Genomic DNA, 13056 nt, shown 5'->3' on the forward strand with positions numbered 1-13056 from the left:
ACACAACCTTTTAAAAAATAAATGAAACAAATTTTTTTTATAATTCATTTATTACAAACTGGAATAAAGACAGCATATTGTAAACAAAATCTTTCTATAAAGAAGAGCAACATTCATGCACTGACTTTACAAAACAGCAGCGGCATATCAAAAACACAAAATACAGTAAAAATTCATGATTCACAATTCATGATTTCAGAATGTTCAAAATTATTCCATTATAATTATATATTTTTATATTATGTTATGTTGTATTATACTACTTGCAATAAATAGGATAAGCACGTGTTTAAAATAAATATAACCATATTTAAGAATTATACTGAAAAAAAAGTGCATTCTATATAATTTCAAAGCAATGTCAGTTTTGCTATTAGATTCTTTCAAATGCTGATTCTCCTTTCCTTCTTATTATTATGCTGTAGGACTTATTTTTAAAATTATTTTACATCTGTACGAATAAAGAGATTTTGAATGTGTGGATCTGAAGTTTGTTGGGTAAAGCGATTCTTTTTCCGACACAAAATTCAACACAAAGTTTCATATGGAACTGTCACTGCGCACCTCAAAACACACTTTTCGAATTTTGGAAAAGAATTTTTTTATATCGAATTCTGTCCCGCAGTGAACTGATCGTAAAAGCACGGTTACCAGTAGAACAACGAAGTCAAGCATCACTGGCTGCTGTCAGTGAGAGGGTGGATGACCACTTTGATCAGCCTACGTAGGGACCGAAGGTGGGCGGTATAGGTCCTTGTTAAACTGTGCCACAGTAAAGTATTCAACTACGCAAGCAGGCTGTCGGGCTACCAAAGAAGGCGATCCATCCCCTCCGCAGAGGATCAAAATTGCGAGGGCATGTCTTCGGATCCTCCTCAGGGATGTTTCCCAAACCGTCGCCAATTGTCCATTGTGCAGTTCTAGTGCGACGTTAATAAAGTATCTACCTACCTTATATCGAATTTAAAAAAATTATTCCCATACGTTTACCATTACCAAAAAATTTTTTGGGTATAAACACTATTTTCATTTTCTTAGTGATTTCTTAGTATTTTAATCAGTCGTATGATTTAACTAAAATTATCCCTTAAACCAAGATATGGCTAAAACCTAAGCTTTGTATGAATAGATGAGAAAAGTATGAATAGTAAATAATGATTGGTATAGGAAAACTTAAATGATACAACTCCTTCTGGAATAAGAGAAGGCTTTCACACACATCACTTTAGTAGTCTGAAATAACGAACATAAACTGCGAAGTGAGGATTAAAGATATCCCAACCTTGGGTCTACTAAATAGCGCAGTTGAGAAAAAATAACGCTCAGATCACTAAGGGATCGGATTTCTTGTTTATGGTTATCCGCGTAAAGTAACGAGTAAACTAATGAGATGACCTGAAAACATAAAAGAGAAGTACACATCAGGATATTAGTAAACGTTTCATAATATGATTGCGTTTTTATCGAATCAAAATGTTGTATTAAAATTACGTGATTCTTTTTATTTTATATATTTTTTTAAAGTTTGATTTTTCTGTCTCGTTTGGTCGTACCTTTAATTCTAACTACCATATTTTTTCATTCTTCTTCTTTTCTTTTTTTGTCTAGCGGCGAATCTGATATTAACTTTGTCCAATTTGCTCTTAGAATGCTTAAAGCTATATTCATTTCAATCAGTTCTAAGAAATAATTCAAAAGCGAGCCACCAGGCGTCGAGTGACAACGTGGAGTCGTGGTGCGCCGAGTTCAGGCACCATTCATCCCGCCTATTTTCTTTTTAAATTGGTAACTCCATATATTTGATTCACTGTATGAAATTACTGAATGAGGAGCTTTTATTTGTTGCGTATGACGAAACTATTTCACCCACAATGCTTTTACATGAAGATAAATAGTAATATTATCTATGAAATATTTTGAGTAATATAATCTGATACAGTTTTTCATATAAAATTTTTTTATAGCCAAACCTAGTAAGCTAAAATTTATAATTTTATATTCTATTGCATAAGTTTCAATAAACTTAATAGTCCTCATTGAATTGATACCAAATTTTCGGGAATATAAACGCATTCTGCATTAAAAAAGCTTGATTCGTTTTAATATCAAAGTCATCATCATCATCAGTAGCTCGACAGTCCTGGGTGGACCCTGGCTTTCTCAAGAAGACTGCACCAGTCCTTTCTTCTGAGTGCCAAGGCTTTCCAGTCTCTGACCTTGATTGTGGTAAAGTCCCTTTGGAGGCAATTCGCCCATCTCAGTCGGGGTCTCCCTCTCTTTCTAACTCCAGTTGCCCTTGCCAAAAAGATTCTTTTAGTTGTTCTGTCATCGTTCATTCTTACAATGTGTTCGGCCCATTTCATGCGCTGGATCTTATGGTACTTCAGAATGTCCGTTTCTCTGAATATCCTGTAGAGTTCAGAGTTAGTTCTCCTTCTCCACACTCCCTTGTCACACACACCACCAAAAATGGATCGGAGTATCTTCCTCTCGAAAGCAGCGATGGTCCTCTCATCAGCTTGGGACAAGGTCCAGGTTTCAGATGCGTAAGTGAGAACTGATCTTATTAGGCTTTTATATATTAGCAACTTGGTGTCTCTTTTAATGTTGTCAGATTTAAGGAATTTTCTTATGCCATAAAATTTCTTATGCCATAGGCCATAATTTGAACAGATTTTGAGAAAATAGTTCCTCTAGTGTTAATTCCTGAATCTCTTACTACTTTCTCAAGAGCAAGATTGAAAAGAAGGCATGCTAATGTGTCGCCCTGTCTTATGCCATTTTTTATTTCAACAGGTTCAGATAAGCTTCCCTGTATTTTGACTCTCAATTTGGTGTCATTTAATGTAAGGGATATTAGTTTCACAAGTTTTTCAGGAATGTTAAACTGTCTTAATATCAAAGTACTGTTTTAAATTTTGACAAAACATGTATAATTATGTCAGTCAATGAAATAACGATTGGAACATCTTCAGAAAATAAGTTTAACGAAAACCTTAATTTACTTTCGTACAAGAGATGTTTTTAATAGTCCTCTTATAGCCTAAAATAATAACATGTCTCTTTAGCAACAAAAATTCCTATTTAAAGCAAATAGCAAGTAACATTTAAGTAAAAATATAGTGCTTCCAGAAAATAATTTTTCACAGCGGCAATGAAATATTTCATTGCTTTTTAAGATGTATTAAAAGTGGAAAGAGATTTATAATTTATAGCAAAGCATGCTTGCGCAATATGTAGTTTACAAGAGATTAAACATTAAACAACTATTATCAAACCTTAACATTTTAAATAAGCAATTCTCATGTAAGAGAATAGTGCTATGTTTAACAATTGCTAGTTTAATTTTGAACCAATTATACATAGTGTGTTCAAAAAGTTTTTAGCTAGAAAAATATTTCAATAAATATAGAAATTATTGCCATCCCAGAAAAAATTAAATGTTTTAAATTACAAAACAGATGGTGGAACATTATATCATCATATCACCATTCACAAAATATATTTTCAAGTTTTTTAATAGTTGAACTTTACGAAAATTGTTAATTAGAGTAAATAAAATAGAAAATCGAAATTTTGCATACTTCATAAAATTCTTTTGAAACCCTACTTAATAAAAATGTTCTTTTACTGTCCTCAAATTTTTTTTGGGGGGAGAGGGTAAATACTGAGTCACTTTTTGTTTTCTTTTTGCCATGCAAAATTTACTTAGTTTTAAATAGTTGATATTTTAAAAACGTTTATGAAAAATACAAATAAATCGTCGTATAAATATACAAATTATAATAAATCTCAACATAACAAAAATGCTCTCTTACCATTGTCATTGTTTTTGGGGTTAAATATTGAGTCAGTTTCTTTTTCCACCACGCATACTTCTGTTGTCTCAAAGCCGTTGATATTTTGAAAATATTTATAGAAACACAAATAAATCGTTGTATTAAACATCCAAATTATAAAAAACCTTTGCGTAATGAAAATGCTATGTAACTGTTTTTACTGTTTTTTGGGGGTTAAGAACTCAGTCCCTATTTTAGAAACACAGAATTTATTTTTCGCTAAATAGCTAACATTTCTAAAATAATTATAAAAACTGATAAATAAATTCGATGACTCTAAGTTATAATAAAAATTCAGAGCGTTATAATCACGTTTTTCTTTTTATATTTTACAAGAGTTAATCGATTTAGATTTCTTATTTAGGTCCATTTTATAAACATTATAATGTTGAACCAAATGTTAAAAGATTTAAAATACTTTAATTTGATATGATGGTAATAATTTGTACATTTTCATACAAACTCTTTGCTAGCAAAAATCGTTTTTGATTATCCTATGTATCTTGAATTTTAATTTAGTTATTTATTTACACTTTGATATATTCATTTATAGCTCATTACACCAACTATTAGGAAACAATAGTTTACCATTTTATTGTTAAAAGCAGTTCACACCTACATATGATGGTGTAGAAAGCTACTTTTTCACTGGATTTTAATATTTCCATGTGGTACAATATGACAGTAATAGATTATGAACAATTAAATCACATTTAGGCAAAAGAAATTACCATCGATTACAACTCATAATTGTCTATATATTAAAGCATTTCAAATGAAAAAACACTCTTGTATACATTTTCCGATATCATAAAATATGAATTCGCCACTCTAAGCAAAATGATACATTGCATATGAAAAACATACATAACATTTAGTACTTCTTATACTAGTACTTCTTATACTATATTTTCTATAAATCCATTATATGTAGCAATTGGTAATTATTGGTATTAAGCTTAAAATAATGTAGTGAAATTTGGGGAAATGTAAAAATTTTTTTCTTTTAAAAAACTTGATTAAAAATTTTAAATTTTTTAATGTTATGTCTGTTTGTAAATAGATTCTTTTAAATTAAGATTATTGCACTTGTTGTCGTTTTGAAGTTAACAAAAATGGAGTTACTCCATTGTTCTTATTAGTGATAAATTATTAGTTTGTCAGTTGACTAGTTTGACAGACAAATTATTAATAATAGCAGTTAAAATGATATAATAAGAAATATGATTCATCATGGTTGTCCTTCCATTTTTTATTTCGCTGGATTGCAGCAATTAGACACTTTTCATAAAAAAAAGTCTTTATTCAGTCTTTATTAATTATAAATGCATTTATGCAAGTTTTCAAGCAATTATTATAATCAAAATTTTCTTATTGATACATTAAATAAGCCTTTTTACATTAAAAAAGTAAGAAATATTTTTTCCCTATTAGAAGAAAAATATCCTCAAAATAAAATAATTATTTCTTAAAAGTAATTAAAAATTATTAATTCTTTAATTATTTAAACATGTTTATTGAACTAAACTATTTTCTTGAACAATGTCATTGAATTTTAAAAATGAATATTTTAAATCCATATTATTAAGGAGATAATCTTGACATCTATTAAATTTATTTTACTTTTAATAAATTGTCTTAAAATATTTCTAATTAACTGCTTGCGATTGCTGAAGCTTTTTTAATTAGAAAAACTGCTTATGTAAATTCCTTATAATTTTTCTGATTGCATTTGAAAAAACAATTTGAGCTCTGAATTTTTTCAAAATTCTTTGGTATTGAACCAATAAGAAATACATAAGTTGAATACGATATTTCTTAATTAGTTAATTTTAGAGACTCAGTTTATCTCTTATATAATTCTCAAAGAATTCTAAACATATGACAACACTGAATTTCGTTCTTTCCAGAGCTATAATTAGCAACTGCTTTGTGGTATTAGAACTAATTTATTATTATCATTGAAAAAAATTAAGAGCTGAAATTTAATTAATTATCTAATTTAATTATTTATTAAATTTATTACTTAGTGTGTTGATTATTGAAACCCTTTAAAATGCTTTGTTCAATAATCAGAAAGATGTAGTTTATTATTATAGTATCTAAGATATTCGTCTTTTATTTTAACCAAGAGCAAATACTTTATATTTTTTATGTATAATATTTTTTATTCAGACTTTATGGAAGTATTATCCTTTGAAACTAAATTTCTGAAAATGTACCTGAACCACCCACTTATAAGAGAACAAAATAAACATCTTATTCTATTTATTCCTATGTATGCGTTTAACAGATTAAATAAAAAATAAAAAGAAGAATTTCTATTTATTTAAGAAAAAAAATGACATTTAACTGTTTTTCTTTCTAAACCTAGTCTAACAACTAAAAAGATTTATATTTTTATCTGTATTGATATTTGTATTGATACATAGTTTTATTATTTTTAAAAAGAAGAAAGCAGTAATTGGATGATATGATTTTTAATGTGTTTGAACATTATTCTTAAAATGGATTATTCGTGATGCAATTTATCTTGTATTTTGAAGCACCCTAATATAATAGTTTTTGAATACTTTCTGTTCGCAAGAATATGGATAAATTTACTTTGAAAATCCTCCAGGAAGGCACAATTTGTTCAATATTTGGTCCAACATTTCTTGGCTAGTTTTCTAAGTTATAAAACTTCAAGGCTACATATGAAGCAACTTGTACGTTACACACCGTTTGATATACATATTTTCTGGAAAGTGAAGGAATCTTTAAAACATTTTCTGTTTCACATATGATGTTAATTCACTTTTTAAAATTGAGTTGTTTGACTTGTATTCATGATATTTCATGTTTTTATCACAGATGAAATTTTTTGACATTTTCTGAATGAAGCTATCTAATTGCTTCTCGATTTATTGATAATTTATAACAAGAAAAAAGTACTTGATGACAAGAAAAAAGGTAGAAATACAAATTTCTCTAAAACTAAATTGAAAACATGTATTGTTGTCTTTTGAGACATTGAATAATATTGCCTGTTGTTAGATAATAAACAATGTATATAGAATCATACAATTCTCTATAGAAGAAATTTGCAATAGCTACAGATACTTAAAGCATGAAATACTTATACTTCTTTAGCTTTTAAAAAAATTTCGTACGTTTGTTTATAATAAAAAAATAATTTTTTTTTAAAATTTCTAATAAAAGGTTATTTTTAAAAGTTTTTACAATTGCAGTTAATAAATTTTATATGCTGACATTTATAAAGGATTTCTTAACATTATAAATCAATGTATCAGAAACTAAATTAGCAATGTATTTCCCATCGAAGAATATATTTGCAACATTTGCCATACATATACACACAGAAGTGCTCATAAAAGGAAAGATATACTCTGTACATTTTTTATTATAACGTAAATGATTCGTATGCGGATAACGAAGGGACTTTTCCACTTATACTAGATTATGAATTAAGGGAAAATCAATAAAATGAACTATTCTTTCTAATGTTTAAGAAATAGTTTAGGAAAACATTATCTTATAAACTTTTGTTTGTTTTATATATTTATGATTTTTTAAAATTTTGCATTTTTTCGAACATTATTAATGTTATGGTCTTCTGAGATTTATGTTACTTTTTTGTTAAAATATTATTTAGAATGAGTTTTAAGACATTTTTTTGGTGTTATATTTGTTTAAATAATTTGGACAAATTTCTACATTTCTTTTTAAATATATGTTTGCTTCATCTGATAAAAAAAGAAAATGTTTAATAAAAAGTTAAAATGCGCTCAATTTTTTAGGGTTAAAATACATTATAAAAATTTCGTCATACTATCAGTTAAATTCGTGCATTAAACAAAAGCATTTAGAATGCTAAAATATGTGTTTAAATGTTTCAAAACTTTTGAATGTAATCAAACATTGTTTAACTCAGTTTAGAATATAGATTTAAAATAATTTCATTCACGTTCTAGAAGTAAGTTGAATGTTTGTGTTATAGACATGTTTCTAGCATTATCATCTTTTACTCTGAATTAGCCAACTAAAAAATATGGAATTGAGGAGGGTCCGTTCAGTATGGCAGTTACTTATTCGTTATTCTAAGATAAATAAGCCAATTGCCTGATTTTATTTTTCGTCTAGCATATTCTTTTTACTGATAAGTCTATTTCTTTTACTGATAAATCTTTTTGTTTTATAAATGTTTGTTTAAACATATCTGACAGAAAAAAAATCCTCATTATTAAATTTCTATGAATGTTATCAATAGTTTTTGATCAAATTAATTTTTCATATAAATTTTTTTTTTATCTCGTTCAACTGTTACAAAAAATTTATTTAAAAACATTTTCTTTCCTTTTTCTTTTTACATTTTTTAAAATTATTACCTTTTTTTTAAATTTTTTTTTTGCTTAAGAATGTAACTTGCTATTTTAAAGGGAGCTTAATGAAGAACCCTGATTTGAATCCACTTTCGAATAATAAACATTTTATATTTGTGCATATTTATTTCACATCAAAGTTATTAAAATTTATCATGATTATTATTATGCAGAATAAAAGAGTTCTTATTTGATTGATTATTAACAAACGATAAGTAAGCTTTTGGAATTTTTATTTTATTTTGAATTGAATTTTTTGCATGTAGAATTAACGCGCTTTATAAGAAATCTAATCAGTCTCAGGATCATTTAAATTTTTTTTTAATAAATTATGCGGACAATCAGCTTAAAACTTTTTAAACCATAGATTAGCCAGAAACATATATTAATTTTCAGATATTTATTTTGGCATAAGAATACGGATAGAATTTTGTATTAAGCTTGAAGCAGACTGTATATTTAATTTCTTTAAATAGTCTAAGATATTACTGAGAATTTTGAAAAGTCTTCCATTTGCATTACTTGTTACAGTATTTACAATTATATTGTTTTTGATTATTTATAAAATATCTGGGGAAAGATTAGGAAATGTATGTTATTTAGAAATTTTCATATATGAAACAAAAATAATGAGCAATTTCCCATTATTTAAAGCAGGATAATAAGCATTTTTTAAAGTATTAGAACATAACAATTAGATTTATATGTTATTATTATTTGTCCACCTCAGCTTTACAGTGAACTGAGATTTTGGTTATGTCATTAATGCTTACAAACTTCACTTGTAAGCATTATACATTTAGCATTAGCATTTCACATATTAGCTGATATGAATAAATACTGGATTATTTGTTTGAAACAGTTTCATGAATTTTAAAATTTTAATTTTTTCCGCATTTTTTTAAAAATATTTTTCAAAGACTTCTCAAAGGCTAGCAATTTTCGAAATGTATTTTGGTTTCATTGTGACTTAGTTGGTTGCTAACAATTTAAAAGTTTTAATTTTTCCTCTTTTTTTTATTTCTTTCAAAGACTTTTTAAAAGCAATTAGTTTCTTAAATGCATTATAGTTGCATTATAATTTAATTACTGATTAAAAAATTTAAAATTTTAAATAAATGAACAAAAAAATGGCAACCTGTTTTAAGTATTAGTTTAAAATAATATACTACTTATTAAAACAGCTTATGATGCATGTGAAATATAATTGTCACGTCTAATATTTAGAATTTTTCATAAAATATTAATTTACTTTTCTCTTTTTTGAAATAAATATTATGTAATACCGTACTGTTTAATTGCAAGTAAACGATTTATAAGACAAGCCACAATGCAATGATTAGTTGTAAAATGTTTTTACTTTTTATTACAAACACAAAAAGCTGGAATGTTGGTATTAATTTAAAGAGATGTGAGTACATTTAATCTTAAAAATATCTGTTTTCAAATTTAATATCTGTTACTAATTTTTCGTCACCTGTAAGTAAAAGCTCTTTTGTTACTTATCTGGGTTGAATTGGTGGCTATTTAGGATTTGTCAAAAACGATCCTCATATAATTGCAATATTTATACATAAATAAAACTCTTTTTTGCGAAAATATTGCTCATTCAAACAAATCATTATATTTCTTTGGAAAACGTATGAACCATCTAGAATTCTAAGAAGACATATTCATGTTTTAGTTTCAACCAATTAAGTTTTGTTTTTCACAGTAAATTATTGATATTTACAACAATATTCAGCATTTCTAAAATTCACTTATTTTCTAAAAAAAGACTGAAAGTCATGTTACGTTGCGTTCTTAACAAAGCACTAATATCACAAAACATTCAAAGGTTTGACTGTAATGGTATTATGATATGAAGCTGATTTACATCGCAAATGATCGTAGATACAACTATTGATTTAGGACATAACGTTGTTATGTAAGATCAATGTATTTTTCAATGACTTGTTTAATTAACGTAATTGGTTTAGGAAATTCTAAAATGTTCAGCAAAGCTTTTTCAAACTAGAATTGCACTATAAGTTTAAATATTTGCAAGTCATAAATCAAATTTTGAAAACAAAATCACGAAGTGACAATTTTGAAATAAATCAGGTAAATCTGTGATGTTTTCAATTAAAAAATCCAGAAAATTTTAAATTTTAAATCATCATAAAAAAACTATTGTATTTTTAAAATGCACTTTAGCAAAGCTATTAAATAAATGCATTGAATTGAAATATTATCAGTTAGTGGGGAACTGTTAAAGTTTTAAAAAAAGCTACACACCAACCACAAAATACAGGAGTATTTTTTGTTGAAATGGAGCACAATACACACGATTCATTATGATCATTAAATGTTATAAACGAAGTTTCAGTAATAAAGATTAATTTAAACAACTAAAAAAAATTAAAATTTTAATTTTAAAGAATTTTATTTTAAATGTTTTGAAAAATTTTAAGCAAGTTTCATTTATTTAAAATTATTCATTTATATATGAGCACTCATACAATTAATTAGTATGTTATTTATACATTGAGAAACTGAAATTTTTTTTTTTAGATATAAGAGAATTCTCAGGTGTTTCTAACAAGATTTAGTGTAAGTAGAATATGGCCAACTACCTATTAAGGTAGGGAATCTCGTCTTCTGATATTACACGCTTGATTCCTTGATAACAGTAAAGTATAACTGACCAGATTCTATTTACATAGAGTCTATTTTAACTAACTACTACCACGTAAAAAGGAAGAGGATAAGCAGTTGTTCGTGAAAGATTGAACATAATCTTTCTTTTAACATGATATGTAAATATAATAACATACTATAAATAATTATCACACATTCACACTTAATACATATCAGTAAGAAAGTCTTTAGTGTTTCTGGTAAGTATGATAACTTGAATAATAATTCGGGCATGAACATACTTTCTTTAAACTTCCACCCTCACACCTAACAGTCTGGCAGCTTCTGGTGATGAAAATTCTTAAGTGCACTTTTCAAAAAAAGAAGGAGCATACTTAAGTAGTTTTTAAAAACTCCTCAGCTTACCAATCGTTGTATAAAATCTCTATCTGAAATAACTATTCTCTCAAACCTGTCTAGCGTCACTATACCTATGAAATGAACTAGCTCTATACCCTTTGAAATTCTTATAATGCCTTGTGCGAAGAGCTCTTGTAATAGTAGTTTTAACTTTTCAAAAATATATCTTTTTTTATCACCACTAATTATGCTGTTGTATATGAATAGTGCTGATGGATATATATAGGTAATAGATAGCTGTCTTCATGGCTAGTGGTATGTGAAGTAATAAATGTATACTTAGAGAAACTTATGGGTACTTTTAGAGATAGTGTATACTTCGAGGACTATCATGCATTACCACTGCCATCAACTTATTTGCTCTAGCACTTCTTTCACCTACCCGAGTTTCCATGCCTATATGGACCCTGACTGTACCTCTGGGCTTTTCTTGGAAGGTACTCTTGGTGAACTCTGGATGAGACTTACAGCAGAAGTACCTTGTCAAGTAAATAAATGCTTGCCCAAAAGAGCTGTTTGTGAATGCATACACTAACCCGCAAAAACAGCTGTAAGCTTGAGCTATCCCAAGTAACGTTTCTACCGTGTTTGCTGGATTTGAAAAATAATAGTATTTAGCATGCGAAACAGTTGATGGGCTTAAAGTGGACAATGTAGCATAGCGCGAGGTTTCTGAAACTGATGTTGAAACGGATATAGTAAATGGCATCCAAAAACACAGGAATAATAAATAAGCTAAGGCATTGCTTTTAAACAGTTGTCTATGCAAATTTTCTTCTCGACTTTCAAGACATTGGCGAGACTCCAATTCTTTCAATTGCCTCTTGTAGCGATGAACTGTCAAAGCAAAAGTAATAATAGTCAAAGAAATTGGTGCCAGAAAAATTAAAAATGTTAGGTTATATCCATATTGACGATTACAAATATCGTAATTATTGTCGTAAAATACAATGACCAAAATCCACATGGCAGAAGCAATCCATGAGAAAAATACTGCGGAAACAACAAATGTCACTCTGCAACAGCACGAGTATGTGTCGTTGTTCGAACTACGGTTACGTTTACGGTAAGCACGTAGTAAATTTTCTAACGCCATAAAAAAGTAATTGATAGTTGATGTAAAAAATGATAAAAGAGCACTGTACCATTGCCAATAACAGACAAACGGGTAGTGATGTGTGTTTGATAAGATGGCAATGCAAGAAGCGGGGAAACCCAAAGTTGTTATTAAAAGATTCGCTAGGGCTTGATTTGCTAGGAAAACGTTTCCATGGTGCCGTAACGTATCTTGTATAATTAAAGAACTTATTTGAAAAATGTTTACTGTAGTGCCGAGTACTGAAAGAACAGTGTAAAGGACTAAAGCCACAACATCATTGTTACTTTCATTTGAAGATGAGGGATACGATTGATATGAATTGTTGTAAGGAATACCTAGGACATGTCTACTACTATATATAACTGGAAATGAAGATGACGGAAGATGGGAAAACCAATCGTTGTTTTGGTCAGTGGAAGACTGTCCCTGGACGGCCTGAAAAATAAAATAAAGAATACATATTCACATAAAAATTAAGCTTTTGAAGCATCATTCTAGATGATGAGGAAATCAATAAAGTATATTATAATTTTCTCACTCATTTAACGTTTAAATTTATATAATTATAATCATTGTTTTAATTATCGTTCAAAAAGCAATCTTGATTATCAGATTAAAACATTCGACTTCCTTTCTCATTTCTGAAATTACATAGTAAAAGTAGTTTTTGCGATAAATTTAGTAAAATAAAAAAAAA

At 27.8% G+C, this 13056-nt stretch overlaps 1 protein-coding gene across 1 annotated transcript; it reads right to left on the reverse strand.

Moving 5' to 3' along the window:
• Positions 1-1612: 1612 nt before the first annotated feature.
• Positions 1613-12800, reverse strand: LOC107448938 (uncharacterized; the record flags this gene model as incomplete). The annotated part of the gene is made up of 1 exon (XM_016064311.4): positions 1613-12800. A coding segment is annotated over one exon (1239 nt), but the record flags the coding sequence as incomplete, so codon positions are not given.
• Between the last annotated feature and the right edge of the window lie 256 nt (positions 12801-13056).

This window comes from Parasteatoda tepidariorum, chromosome 11 (genome assembly GCF_982258835.1).
Source record: "Parasteatoda tepidariorum strain Cologne lab strain chromosome 11, Ptep-v5.0, whole genome shotgun sequence".
NCBI lineage: Eukaryota > Metazoa > Arthropoda > Arachnida > Araneae > Theridiidae > Parasteatoda > Parasteatoda tepidariorum.